This window comes from Rhincodon typus, chromosome 24 (assembly GCF_021869965.1).
Source record: "Rhincodon typus isolate 14 chromosome 24, sRhiTyp1.1, whole genome shotgun sequence".
NCBI lineage: Eukaryota > Metazoa > Chordata > Chondrichthyes > Orectolobiformes > Rhincodontidae > Rhincodon > Rhincodon typus.
Genome location: NC_063355.1, coordinates 18,816,719 through 18,829,729, shown reverse-complemented (window position 1 = coordinate 18,829,729; position 13,011 = coordinate 18,816,719). Strand labels below are relative to the sequence as shown.

The 13,011-nt window shown below is 39.8% G+C and overlaps 1 protein-coding gene across 1 annotated transcript in view; it reads right to left on the bottom strand.

Annotated features, from left to right (window-relative positions):
• Positions 1-3,399: 3,399 nt before the first annotated feature.
• Positions 3,400-13,011, bottom strand: part of LOC109932138 (calcineurin B homologous protein 3-like) — a 38,544-nt gene continuing 28,932 nt past the window's right edge. The window contains exons 5-6 of the mRNA XM_048611711.1: positions 8,966-9,018; positions 3,400-4,936 (exon numbers count right to left, since the gene is read on the bottom strand). Of these exons, the coding sequence (XP_048467668.1) occupies positions 4,859-4,936; positions 8,966-9,018 (131 nt within the window). The 3' untranslated portion in view covers positions 3,400-4,858. The remainder of the gene's footprint in view (positions 4,937-8,965; positions 9,019-13,011) is intronic.

The following is a 13,011-nucleotide window of genomic DNA, read 5'->3' as shown; positions in this document are numbered from 1 at the left end:
GAGGTGCACCCTTTCCAAATGTATAGCCAGTGCAATTGCACAAAATTCAGATGTGCAGTTAGATGCACTGGTGTTGGTTACAGGCCGTTAAAGGTTCAAATAATCATAAAAGGAATAGGAGAAGCAGTAGAAAATGTGGCTGCATACATGTATCCTGTAGTTCTGCTATGTATTTAATATTTTTGAATGGCTTTAATTTATGGAAGGCAATCAAAAGGTATTGTATTTAGTCTTCAGAATCATGAACATTAACATATTGTAATAGACATCAGCAAATGTACTTTACACATCAGTGGGTAATTTATTCTGGTATTTGATATATGCAGACACACCTAAGAGCAACCCTTTCAGATGTTATGTACTCAGGCCAAGTTGCAACCTTCTTGAAATATACGTTATGATAGATTTTTTCCCATTTCTATTTTGACCAAGAACGGTAAACAATAATGGTGTACACAGCCCTGTTGACCCTGCAAAGTCCTCTTTACTAATAGCTGGGGGTTTGTGCCAAAAATAAAAAAGCTGTCCAATAGATTATTCAAGCAACAGCCTGATATTGTCATACTCTTCAGATCATACCTTACAGATAATGACGGTGGCATCACCATCTCTGGGAATGTGCTGTCCCACTGATTGAGCACAGTCCTTGTGTAGATGAAGACCCACCATCACATCCAGGATACCCTCCATTAGGTTGTATGGTATTATCACAGTGCTGAACAGGTCACTTCAAACAGATCGACTAACTCAAAACTGGGCATTAATGCAGCTCTGTGGGTGATTAGCAGCAGAATTGTATTCAACTGCAATCTGCAACCTCACAGCTTGACACATTCTGCACTCTACCATTATGATGAAGCCAGGAGATCAAACAGAATTCGATGAAGAATGCAGGAAGGAAGCAGCACCAGGAAGTGTCAAACTGGTCAAGATACAACACAGGCCTACTTGCATATCGAGCAGAGTAAGCTGCATGCGGCATCCCATAACCAACAAACCTAAGCTCTGCAGTCCTGCCTCATCCAGTCATGAATGATAGTGGACAATTAAATAGCTCGCTGTAGACGAAGACTTCACAAATATCCCCATACTTAATAATGAGCCATCAGTGCAAAAATATTCAGCCAAGCTGCTGAGTAATCCATTTCAGCCTCCTATTGAGGTCATGAGGATCTCAGATACTAACCTTTAGCCAAATCAATTCAGTCTGTGTGCTATCAAGAAATTGCCAAAGGCACTAGATACTGCAAAAGTGATGGATCTTTATTCTGGCAATAGAATTGAGGAGCTGTGTGGCAGAGCTAGCCATGAGCCCTAGCTAAGTTGTTCCTGTACATTACACACATATGAATGTGTGAATTAGGAGCAAGCATTCAACCCCTGAGCCTGCTCTGTTATTGAATAAGATTATGGCTGATGTGATCTATTTCTGCTTTAAAAATATTCAAAGACCATGCTTCCATCACCTTAACAGGAAATGACTCACAATCCTCAGAAAATAAAAATCACTTCATCTCTGTTTCAAATTGGTGGTTCCTTTATTTTTAAACACTGACCCTTGGTTTAATTCTGCCATTAGAGAAAACAACCTTTTCAAATCTATCCTATCAAGCCCACTGAGGATCTTAGGATTCTATTAATTTACCTGTCTTTTTTTAAATACCCTCATGGATATAGACCTAGCCTGTCCAACCCTTCCTTATAACAGAACACTCATTCTAGATATTGGTCTAGTTAACATTCTCTGAACTGCCTCCAACACATTTACATTCTTCCTTAACTAAGGTGACCATTACAATATTCAGTACTCCAGATACTGGCTGAGCAGTGCTATACAAAGCTAAAATGTAACCTCTCAACTTTTGTTATTAAAAATACTGGAGAAATTCATCAGCTCTGGTATCATCTGTGGAGAGAGAAACAGAGCTAATATTGAATTCGGAATGACTCTTCAGAATTCTCTACTTACATTTTGTTGTTATAAAATGGTAACATTCTATTAGCTTTCCTAATTACTTGCTATACCTGCATCCTAAGCTTTTGCGATTCTTGCACCAGCACAGCCATATCCCTTTGCATCTGAGGTCTGCATTCTCTCACTATGTAGATAAATGCTTTCTTGATTTTCCCTTCCAAAAGGGACAATTTCGCATTTCCCCATTATTATTCTCAGTTTGCCAAATCTTTGCTCACTCAAACTATTTCTGTCATTATGTAGCCTCTTAATGTTCTCTTCACAACTTAATTTTCAACCTGTTTGTGTCATGAGCAAATTTTGCAACCATGCTCTTCCATGCCCTCTTCCAAGTCATTTAGATAAATTGTACACAGTTGACAGGCCACTCGTATCTTGCCAACTTGAAAAATGCCCATTTATGCTGTTTTCTGTTACCCAACCAATCTTCTGTCCTTGCCACTATACTAGCCTTTTACCATGAGTTTTTATTTTCCATGATAAATGAAGTCATCAAAGCTGGACCACTGGGCTGCTCTCTCACTAGAGAGGGTTGACAGGTGGTGGTTTGATCTGAGGGTCACCACATCTCAGGCAAGAGGGAGGCTTCAGAAGGAGAGTCCTTCATGGTAACTGCAGCCAGCACAGGTACTGAGTACACGTTGTTAGCATCACAAATTATGCATCTAGCCAACTGCACTAACCAACCTTCGCTTTCTGTGATAAAAGCTTTGATGTGGCACCTTATCAAACGTCTTCTGGAAATCTAAGAGTAATATCTTTATCAACAGTGCATTACCTCCTCAAAGAGCTCCAATTGATTGGTCAAACACAATGTCCCAATCACAAAAATCAACACTGGCATCTACCCAACAATATGGAAAACTGCCGAGGTATGACCTATCCTAAAAAAAACAGCAGGAATTCAACCCAGCAAATTACCAGCCCATCAGTCATGGAAGTCATCAGTGCTATCATACGGCACTTAACAATAATCAAACGCTCAGTTTGGATTTGGTCAGGCTTACTCAGTTCCTGACCTCATTGCAATCCTTGGTCTAACTCCAAAGGGGAAATGACAGTGACTGCCCAAGTACCAAGCAATGGCCATCTCCAAACTCTCAACTTCTACCACCTAGAAATACAAGAGCAACAGCAACATGGTAACACTACCACCTGCAAGTTCCCTTTTAAGCCACGTTGTACCTTGGCTTAGAGCTATAACACAGTGTGTTCAGTGTTGCTGGATCAAAATCCTGGCAGTCCCTCCACAACAGCACTGTGGGTGTAGCAACCCATGTAAATAGTCTGCAGCAGTTCAAGAAGGCAGCTCTCTACCACTATCTCAAGGGCAATTAATGTCAGCCTAGTCAGTGACACCCGAATCCCATACACAAAGTTTTAAAAATGTATTTAGTGGTCAGAAAAGTGGCTCAACACTGTTATAATTATTGAAAAGAATCTTTAATAATGTGTCTATATAAAGATACGTTGTTGAATCCTGAAAAGACATTTCTGTATACTGAGAATTGGATACTTTATACCTTTGTACTATTAATTTTAGATGTAAGTGCAACCTATCAAAATAATGAAGTGAATACAATCTGATAAAGTCACAGAGCACTGTTGACATAACATTGATACAATGTGGATTCAAAGTACAGTGTTTTCCAAATCGATTTTGGGGACAGCTGCTAAATGAAATCTAGGTACTTCATTCCAGAAAGGATTTACAAGTGACGAGGCTGGTTTGTACTTACTTCCCTGCCGAAGAATCAGTACCAGGATGGAGAGGCTAAGCCTTCCAGAAGTTAATTGCATGTTCTTTGGGCTGGAAGGGAGGGTAAATCCACAGAGGAAATGAAAAATAAATAATGTATACAAAAGGACACAGACTTATCCACATTATAAAGACAGGATCAGAGATTAAAACATTGAAGACAGCATAGTTCAGGTTTAAATTTAGTTAGAGCAGGAACTGATATTGCTGGTAAGGAATGTCAGAGCAAAACAGTAGTTTGTAGCATAAATAAATAGTTGGTCTAATGTGCATGTTTGTAATTTAGCTGGTCCAATTGTAATTGCTTTCAAAGATTAATTTTGGTCATGTGGAACTGGTTTCTCAGTATGTTGACACTTGTGTGATTGAAAGGAAGGGCTTTTTTAAAATTATTAATTTTTATATTAATTATTAATTCAGGTTGTTGTTAGATTACTGGAAGGGCCATTGCATTATTTCAGCACAACATAATTGATGTTTTAAGTAATGAGATTAGCAGCCTTGGTTTGTTGGCTTGTTTAAATTCCACAGTAAATTGAACAGCAGGCTATCAATAGTATGGGAAATTGAGCAGTTTAGTTGGAAGAATGGGGACAGCTAATAAAACGTAAAAACATTGTTTGCCTTTAAGTGGAGGTAAGAGAGGGGAGGAAGTGAGGGAGAGAGAAATGGGAAAAGGGAGCAGAGGGGGCGAAAGAGGAGAGTCGGGAATCTACATTATTTTGTTTTCAAATTTTAAGCTGGATACACCTATTAGAACCACAGAAAATGCTTGAGATCTAATATAGTAGTTTATGTAGCATCTAGTACAACATTTAATGAGGCAAAGGAAAGAAAGCTATGTTCACAAAAAAGCTGTGAAATTGTAGCACTGATCAATTCAGGAGGGAACTACATTAGTTCTTGATTCTAAAACTTAAAACACTGTGTACTTGCCAAGCATAAAAATGTAGTAAATAAGTTATAAAATGAAGATGAGCTGAACTAGTTTGAGTGGAATTATGTGTGTATCAATCTATTCAATAATGGCTGAAATAATTTGTTTGCTTCGTGGTTAAAAATTAAAGATTTTCATGTGGGATTGTGTTGACTTGGATTCTTTGCAATCTGGATTTGCATTTTTACTATTTACAAATGGCAGTAGTGTCCATATTAAGAAAACGCACGTGCATTTTTGTTTCTATCTTCATATCCTGCATTATCTGAAAAAGAAAACAAGGAATTATTTGACAATTCACAAAGGGTTTATTTAATGGCAATAATATCCAGTATTTGGAAATGTAATTTGACATCATAAAGACAAGTTCAGACCTGATTAGCTTTTTTATTGTTAAGGAATTGCTAAGGGCTTTAAAAGCAGCATGCATCATGTTCCTTCTCATCAGAAAGCAGAATCTCAGAGTGAAATACGGTCAAAGCTGGTAACACCGAATCTCTATTCATCACTGGCTGCATCATAAATCATAACTGAATTTTTCTTAAAGTGCAAATAAGAAACAGTCTATGCAAAATTAATTTTGGTGCAGATGCTAATTATTATCAAACTTGTCACCAACTCAACAGAATCTTTGAACTGTTAAAGCACAGAAGGCGGCTTTTTGATCATTGTGCCTGTTTTGACTCTCTGAAGGAACAATTCACCTAGTGCCATGACCTTGTTATAGTCTGGGAGCCTTGCACACTTTCCCTTTGAAGATAATCCTTTCCCTTTGAAGCCGCAGTTGAACCTACCTCCACCACACTTTCCAGCTGTGCATTCCAAATCCTGATCATTTGTTGCATGAACAAGTTTTTTCCTCCTGTTGCATTACTTTTTTTTTTGTTATTTATCTTAAATCTGTGCTTCTTGATCCTTCCATCAATAAGAACACTCATGATTTTGAATACCTCTATCAAGTCTTTCAACCTTCTCTTCCCAAGCAGAACAGTAGCAAAATCTTCAATCCAACTTCAGAATCAAAGTTCTTCCTCCTTGGAACCATTCCCATAAATCTTTCTCCACCCTCTCTGATGCCTTCACATCCTTCCTAAAGTATGGTGCCCAGAATTGTGTACAGTACTCCAGTTGATGCTAAACCAGTGTTTTATACCTGTTTAACATGAATTTCTTGTTCTTGTATTCCATGCTCCTATTCATAAAGTGCAGAATGTCATAAGCTTTATTAATGGCTCTCTCAACCTGTCCTGCCACCTTCCATGACCAATGCACACGTACATCCAGGTCCCTCTGCTCCTGCACAGCCTTTAAGATTGTACTTTTTAAACCCCTCTTTACTTCCTTCTTAATAAAACATATCTCTTCACACTTTCTTTGTATTAAATTTCTTCAGCCAGTTGTCCACACATTTTACCAACCTGTCTTTTTTTGGAGTTCTACACTATACTCCTCAGAGTTCACAATACTTTCAAGTTTCGGATCATCTACAAAACTTTGAAACTGTGTCTTGTCTGTCAAGGCCTAGGTCATTAAAATACGGCAGCTGTCCTAACAATGATCCTGGGGAACATCACTATAAACCTTCCTCTTGTCTGAAAAAAAACCATCAACTTTGTTTCTTGTCACTCAGGCGACTTTGTATACACTTTTCTACTGCCCCTATTATTTTTTTGTCCCTATTATTATGTTGCTTCAACAAGTTTCCCAAGGTTAAAATAAAGCCCAAGAGTTCACCCTGACTCTTTCATTTTCTGATTAGTACCAGAAAAGTACAAGGCAAGGAGATAGAAGAGGGAAACAGAGTAATCAAAGGAGGAAAGACAATGGAAAAACAAGGGGGTACGTACAGCCTATTTACCTAGCCGTATGTAACAGAATATTCAAACATTTGGTTATGGGACTTCTGTTCAAAATAAATTACTTTGTTAAAGTTATTGATAGATATATACTAATGGAATTTCAAAGTATTCTGCGCATTACATGATTTTTGAAATAATGCAATGAATTCTGATTGCTGTGTTCAATGTGTAACATAAAGCTATTGCATTAAATTCAAACGTAATTATGATAACCTTGACAATTTATGCTAGTTAATGGAATTAAAATTTACAATTTGGCTTTCTTGATTTTATATATGTTTAATGATTAAAGTAGTGATACTCAATAGGAGTTAAAATACATTGATTTTACAACATAAATCTGAAGGTACATTAATTCATGTGGCAGAACTTTGGAAGTGACATTATCCAAAATTAAAGGTGGATGTTCAGAGATGGACTATAATTGGGTAGATTCACATTTGTAGCTCTTATGAAATTCACAGGACTGAAGCAATACTGTGACCAATCATAATTATTAGATACCATTGGATCTCCTACAGTCTCTCTCAAAAATTAGAGGTTACAATGTTTTGAGAGAGAAGCTTATTTATGGATGTGGGAACTGCTGTCCATTTCTACTGCAAGAAATTAAAGACAGTCCACAAATGCCATTTTCTGGTGCGGAGAAGAATTAGTATATTCCTAAAGTGGATAGACAAAACCTTTTCAAAACCGTCTCAACCCATGCCCATAGTGGAACCTCCTTCCTGTCATTTGTGTTTTAATTATATGAAGAATCTCATTTCAAATTCTCTGTATTTGAGTTTGTGATGAAGAAGAACAGCTGGTTTAATCTGTGTAGCTCCTGCTTTTTAACAGACAGATTCTTTTCTGTCACTTCTCATAGTTGCAGCGTGCTGTGCGTCACTGTTTTTGGAGAATGAAATTTGAACCAGTGGATAGCCTTTGTCGCCTGAAAACTGAGAGATTGTTTGCGTGCAGACATACCGTTTTAACATTAATAATAGATGAAATATTTCAATTAGCATTTCATTCATGCATGCAAAGCCTCTATATGTGTGCACCTGGTTGTTCATGTTCATAAAATAGCACCAGAAAAGGCTGGAAAATTGTAAACAAAGATGGCAATATCTTACTGTTATCTAGTAACCTGATGATTTACTCTGTCCCAAGGGTTGAGTCAGGGGATTTATAAGCAAGTGTCTAGCTAAAGGCGTATTCCCTCAGCAAGTAGTGTTTAGGCAAGGAGTAGGAGAGGATTCAGGGTTAGAATTACAAAATGATCTCCAAAGTTGACCATGCAATGTGGGACAAGAATGCATTAAGCTGTGTAACGACTTTGTGGAGATAAGGGTAAAAACAAATTGAAGACAATTCTATAGCAGTGGACTGTCAAGGAGAGTGAAATGATGACCTGTTCAGTGGTTGCAGATGTATTGATTTCTGTGGAAAGATTGAGGAGGACACAGATAAATTGGCACGGTTGCAACCGTAAGGGATGTCAATGGCAGCTTTGACTGAGTTAATCTTAGGGCCAAATAGATGGATACAAATAGGAAATGGTTTCCGCCAGGAGTGAACTCTGGTCTTTAACTGGGGAGGTCATTTTGATAACATTTGTTTTCGCAATTGACTGCTTTTCTCAAGCCTGCACTTTACGCATTTTGGAGGAGGCTTTTAGGATATAAACACTTTATTTTTCTATTACACATGGTCGAACATTATAGTTATATAAAATAGTCGTTTACCTCCAACTTACTGTGAATGACGAAGCGAATTATCTCATTTATTTATTAAATGTGCTTTAGAAATGCTTCAGTTTCAATTCATAAAACAGGTTTTCAGTGAAACATTGTGCACTGGTATCTAAACTATTTAACTTTGAACTTAATGGGAAATGTTGTTTATCTAAATTTCAGGGCTCTCCAAGAAATTCATTCATCACCATTGCATTTTGTTAATTTTGCTCAGGACATGACCATCTCTATCTTCACAGTTTAGCTTTTATGTTGGTTGCTTTTCTACTAAAAGCGTTTTTTAAAACTCCGGCTGGTAAGAACAAGAAGACAGAAGAAAAAACTAAGTGAAAACAGTTTAAAGTTAAAGAATAAATGTTTGACATCATAAGGAAAATTGTTAAAACACAAGAAAGTGAAAAAGTATGATAAGGAAGAGACCATGCCAACAGCTGTTTACGTTTTAAATTATCTCAGTAGTTTAGGGTTAAGATCACAGTCATACAACTGATCCTGATATTTGAATACCTGAATGTTGCAACAACATGTATATTTAGCATCATTGTGTGAAATGAAACTAACAAAACTGGTTAACCTAGCAGTTGCCTAGAACCCATTATCAGTCATTTGCAGAGTCCAATTTCACAATATTATATTCTCAGTTCTGCATTAGAACTGCTTTCACTTTGTTTGTTTTTAGGATAAGCTAATACAAACCTTAAGGAAGTCATCAAAGGTTATTCCATCGTACAGTTGTTCAGGCTCCTGAATAAATACAAAAAGAACCAGAAAGTATTAATGTGAAATGTACTGAAACATATTAATGTGAAGATTAATATATTTTATCAGTTCCCAGCTAAGACTTTCTTGATGAAGTAGACTTTAGTACCCTTTAAAGTCACACCCATTACAAACTAAAATTACATGGCATACCAGAACTTAGAGATTTTAAAACATGCTGTTTTTACAATTCATTCTGAGGATATGGGTTTTGTTGGCTGTAGTGAAGGTGCTCCCATAATCCTGGCTAGTAAGGATTTCCAGGATTTTCACCCAGTGATGGGTAATGGATGTCCAAGCCAATATGATGTGCTATTTGGAAGTCATGCCAATCACACACACCTTCTGTAATTGTCCAACTGATGGGTGAAGGTCATTGACTTGGGAATGTGCTCGTATAGAAGCTTTGGCAAGTTTTAGGTTACAGTGAAGCCAAAGTACCCCATTATGGATGTTTAGCTAATTGGATGAGCTGCTGAGCAAATGGAGTGTTTTGCCATAGACGGTGTCAAGCTTGTTGAGTGTTGCTGGAGCTCAGCTGGCATAGGATATTCCATCCCAATGCTTCACTTGTGCCATGGAAGTGGTAGAGGAGTTTCAGGAATCTGAAGAGCATCACTCTGAGCTGCTTTAGCAGCCACAGCACGTAAAATGTTTGCGCTACCGCAATGTATAAATATGTTACCTTGTAATTTGTTGATCAGACTTTCAATGCACATATACTTTTACTAGCCCGTAGAATAAGGGGGTTTCAATTTGTTTTGCTGTTCTGTATGCATGCAAAGTTCCTTATTGCTGGGTTTCTTTCATATACATTGAATCCAATACCACGTCAGTGGTTCCAGTGCTCTTTGAAAATGTTTGAATTGAATATCTTGAGATTTTTACCATGCGATCTTATTTACATGATTTCCTACCACACTTGAATAATACAATATATATTACTTAATCTCAATGTTACTTCTCCTACCTAAAGTAAAGTCAGATTGTTGTAAAGATGCTTGCAAACATGTTTTCAGTCATTTTCTTTCAATTTCTCCATTTATAATGTAAACACAGCAAATCTGTTTACTTACAATTTCTGGCAAACTTATCAGTTTTTGGATCCAAGACAAGATGGTTCTGTGACTTCTAAGTGAACAATTTACAATTTTATCGATCAGCCCCAAAGCCCTCGTGTCTTTTAGAAGTCAATTTCTTTCCTGCTTCACCTTGCCAAATCTTATTATCACTATTTTGTAATTATGGTTTCTAGGGCAATGTGACAACATGCTGTCTCAGGGAAGTGCTGATTTTTATTCAATTACACCTCCCAATTCGTTTGCAAAATATTTTCCACCAGTGGTTTTTGAATGCTGTATGGTGAAAATGTAAAAGCCTTTACTCTCAGAACATCTTCCTCAAAAAGGTTCTGACATTCAAATGCTTGGGTTTAAAGAGAGCTTAGAAGTCAAAATAAAAATGAGTTGGTACAGTGACAGAAAAGATTGCATGGCCTGCAGAAGCATGCAATCCCAAAGTTAGTGATTGGCATTGATATCACACAAGTGAAGTTTCAGATTTCCAGCGTCCACAGTTCTTTGTTTTATTTTAATAGTTAAGTTCCTGATACTGAAAATCCACAGAACTTGATTCTACTAGGCTTCTAAACTATTGATGGACAATTTTCTTAATTGTAGTTTGCAGGTAGCTGTATCTTTTCCAAATTGCCCCTGGAAAAAACTGGGGTTGTATTCATTAGAATAGGGAGATCTTAATACAGATATATAAAAAGAAAAACATACATTTGTGCAGCACCAATCACATCTGCTGTATGTCCCAAAGTGTTTTACAGCCATTGAAATACTTTGGAAGGGTAAGTTATTTTTGCAATGTGTGAAGTAATGAAAGGTTTGAACACTGTAGATAGAAACTCAGTGGTTAGCACTGCTGCCTCACAGCACCGGGGACCCGGGTTCAATTCCATCCTCGGGCGACTGTCTGTGTCGAGTTTGCACATTCTCCCTGTGTCAGTGTGGAGTTCCTCTGGATGCTTTGGTTTCCTCTCACAGTTGAAAGATGTGCTGGTTGGGTGCATTGGCCATACTATATTGCCCCAAGTGTCCAGGGATGTGCAGGCGAGATGGATTAGCCATGGGAAATGCAGGATTACAGGGATAGGATAGGGGGGTGGGTCTGGATGGGATGCTCTTCGGAGGGTCGGTGTGGACTTGATGGGCCGACTGACGTATTTCCACACTAGGGATTCTATGATTCTATGAAATAGACTGTAGTAATTTATTTCGAGGAATTTCAGTTTCCCTAAAGGATCCAGCATTTATTGCCCATTGTTATTTGACCATTAGAATGCAGCACTGAGCTGGCTTTGTGAACTACCACATTCCATGTGTTGTGGAAACACCCACAGTGCTATTTGGAAGGGAGATCCAGAATGTGACCCATTGGCACCGAAGGCACAATGGTAGAGTCCCAGGTCAGGATGGTATGTGACTTGGAAGTGATAGCATTTCTGTGTGTTAACTGGCCTTGTGTTTTATGTTCGAGGAGCTCGAACAGTTCATACACTTCACTAACACCTTCCACCCCAACCTTAAGTTTACCTGGACCATCTCTAACACCTCTCTCCCCTTCCTGGACCTCTCTGTCTCCATATCGGGCAACCACCTAGAAACCGATATTCATTTCAAGCCCACCGACTCCCACAGCTACCTAGAATACTCCTCCTCCCACCCACCTTCCTGCAAAAATGCTATCCCCTATTCCCAATTCCTTCGCCTCCGCCGCATCTGCTCCCAGGATGAGGCATTCCACTCCCGTACATCTCAGTTGTCCTCGTTTTTCAAGGACCGTAACTTCCCCTCCTCGGTGGTCGAGAACGCCCTCAACCGTGTCTCCCACATCTCCCGCACCTCATCCCTCACACCCCGTCCACGCAATAAAAACCAAAAAAGAATCCCCCTCGTCCTCACGTACCACCCCACCAACCTCCGGATCCAACGCATCATCCTCCGACACTTCCGCCATCTGCAATCCGACCCCACCACCAAAGACATCTTTCCCTCCCCACCCTTATCTGCTTTCCGGAGGGACAACTCTCTCCGTGACTCCCTTGTCCGCTCCACACTCCCCTCCAGCTCCACCACACCCGGCACTTTTCCCTGCAACCGCAGGAAGTGCTACACCTGCCCCCATACCTCCTCCCTCACCCCCATCCCAGGCCCCAAGAAGACTTTCCACATCAAGCAGATGTTCACCTGCACATCTGCCAATGTGGTATACTGCATCCGCTGTACCCGGTGTGGCTTCCTCTACATCGGGGAAACCAAGCGGAGACTCGGGGACCGCTTTGCAGAACACCTACGCTCGGTTCGCAACAAACAACTGCACCTCCCAGTCGCGAACCATTTCAACTCCCCCTCCCATTCCTCAGACGACATGTCCATCCTGGGCCTCCTGCAGTGCCACAACGATGCCACCCGAAGGTTGCAGGAACAGCAACTCATATTCCGCTTGGGAACCCTGCAGCCCAATGGTATCAATGTGGATTTCACAAGTTTCAAAATCTCCCCTCCCCCTACCGCATCCCAAAACCAGTCCAGCTCGTCCCTGCCTCCCTAACCTGTTCTTCCTCCCACCTATCCCCTCCTCCCACCCCAAGCCGCACCTCCATCTCCTACCGACCAACCTCATCCCACCCCCTTGACCTGTCCGTCCTCCCTGGACTGACCTATCCCCTTCCTAACTCCCTACCTACACTCACCTTTCCTGGCCCCATCCCCGCCTCTTCGACCTGTTTGTTTCCTCTCCACCTATCCTCTCCTCTATCCCTCTTCTATCCGCCTCCCACTCTCTCCCTATTTATTTCAAAACCCCCTTCCCCTCCCCCTTTTCTGATGAAGGGTCTAGGCCCGAAACGTCAGCCTCTCTGCTCCTATGATGCTGCTTGGCCTGCTGTGTTCATCCAGCCCTGCACCTTGTTGTCT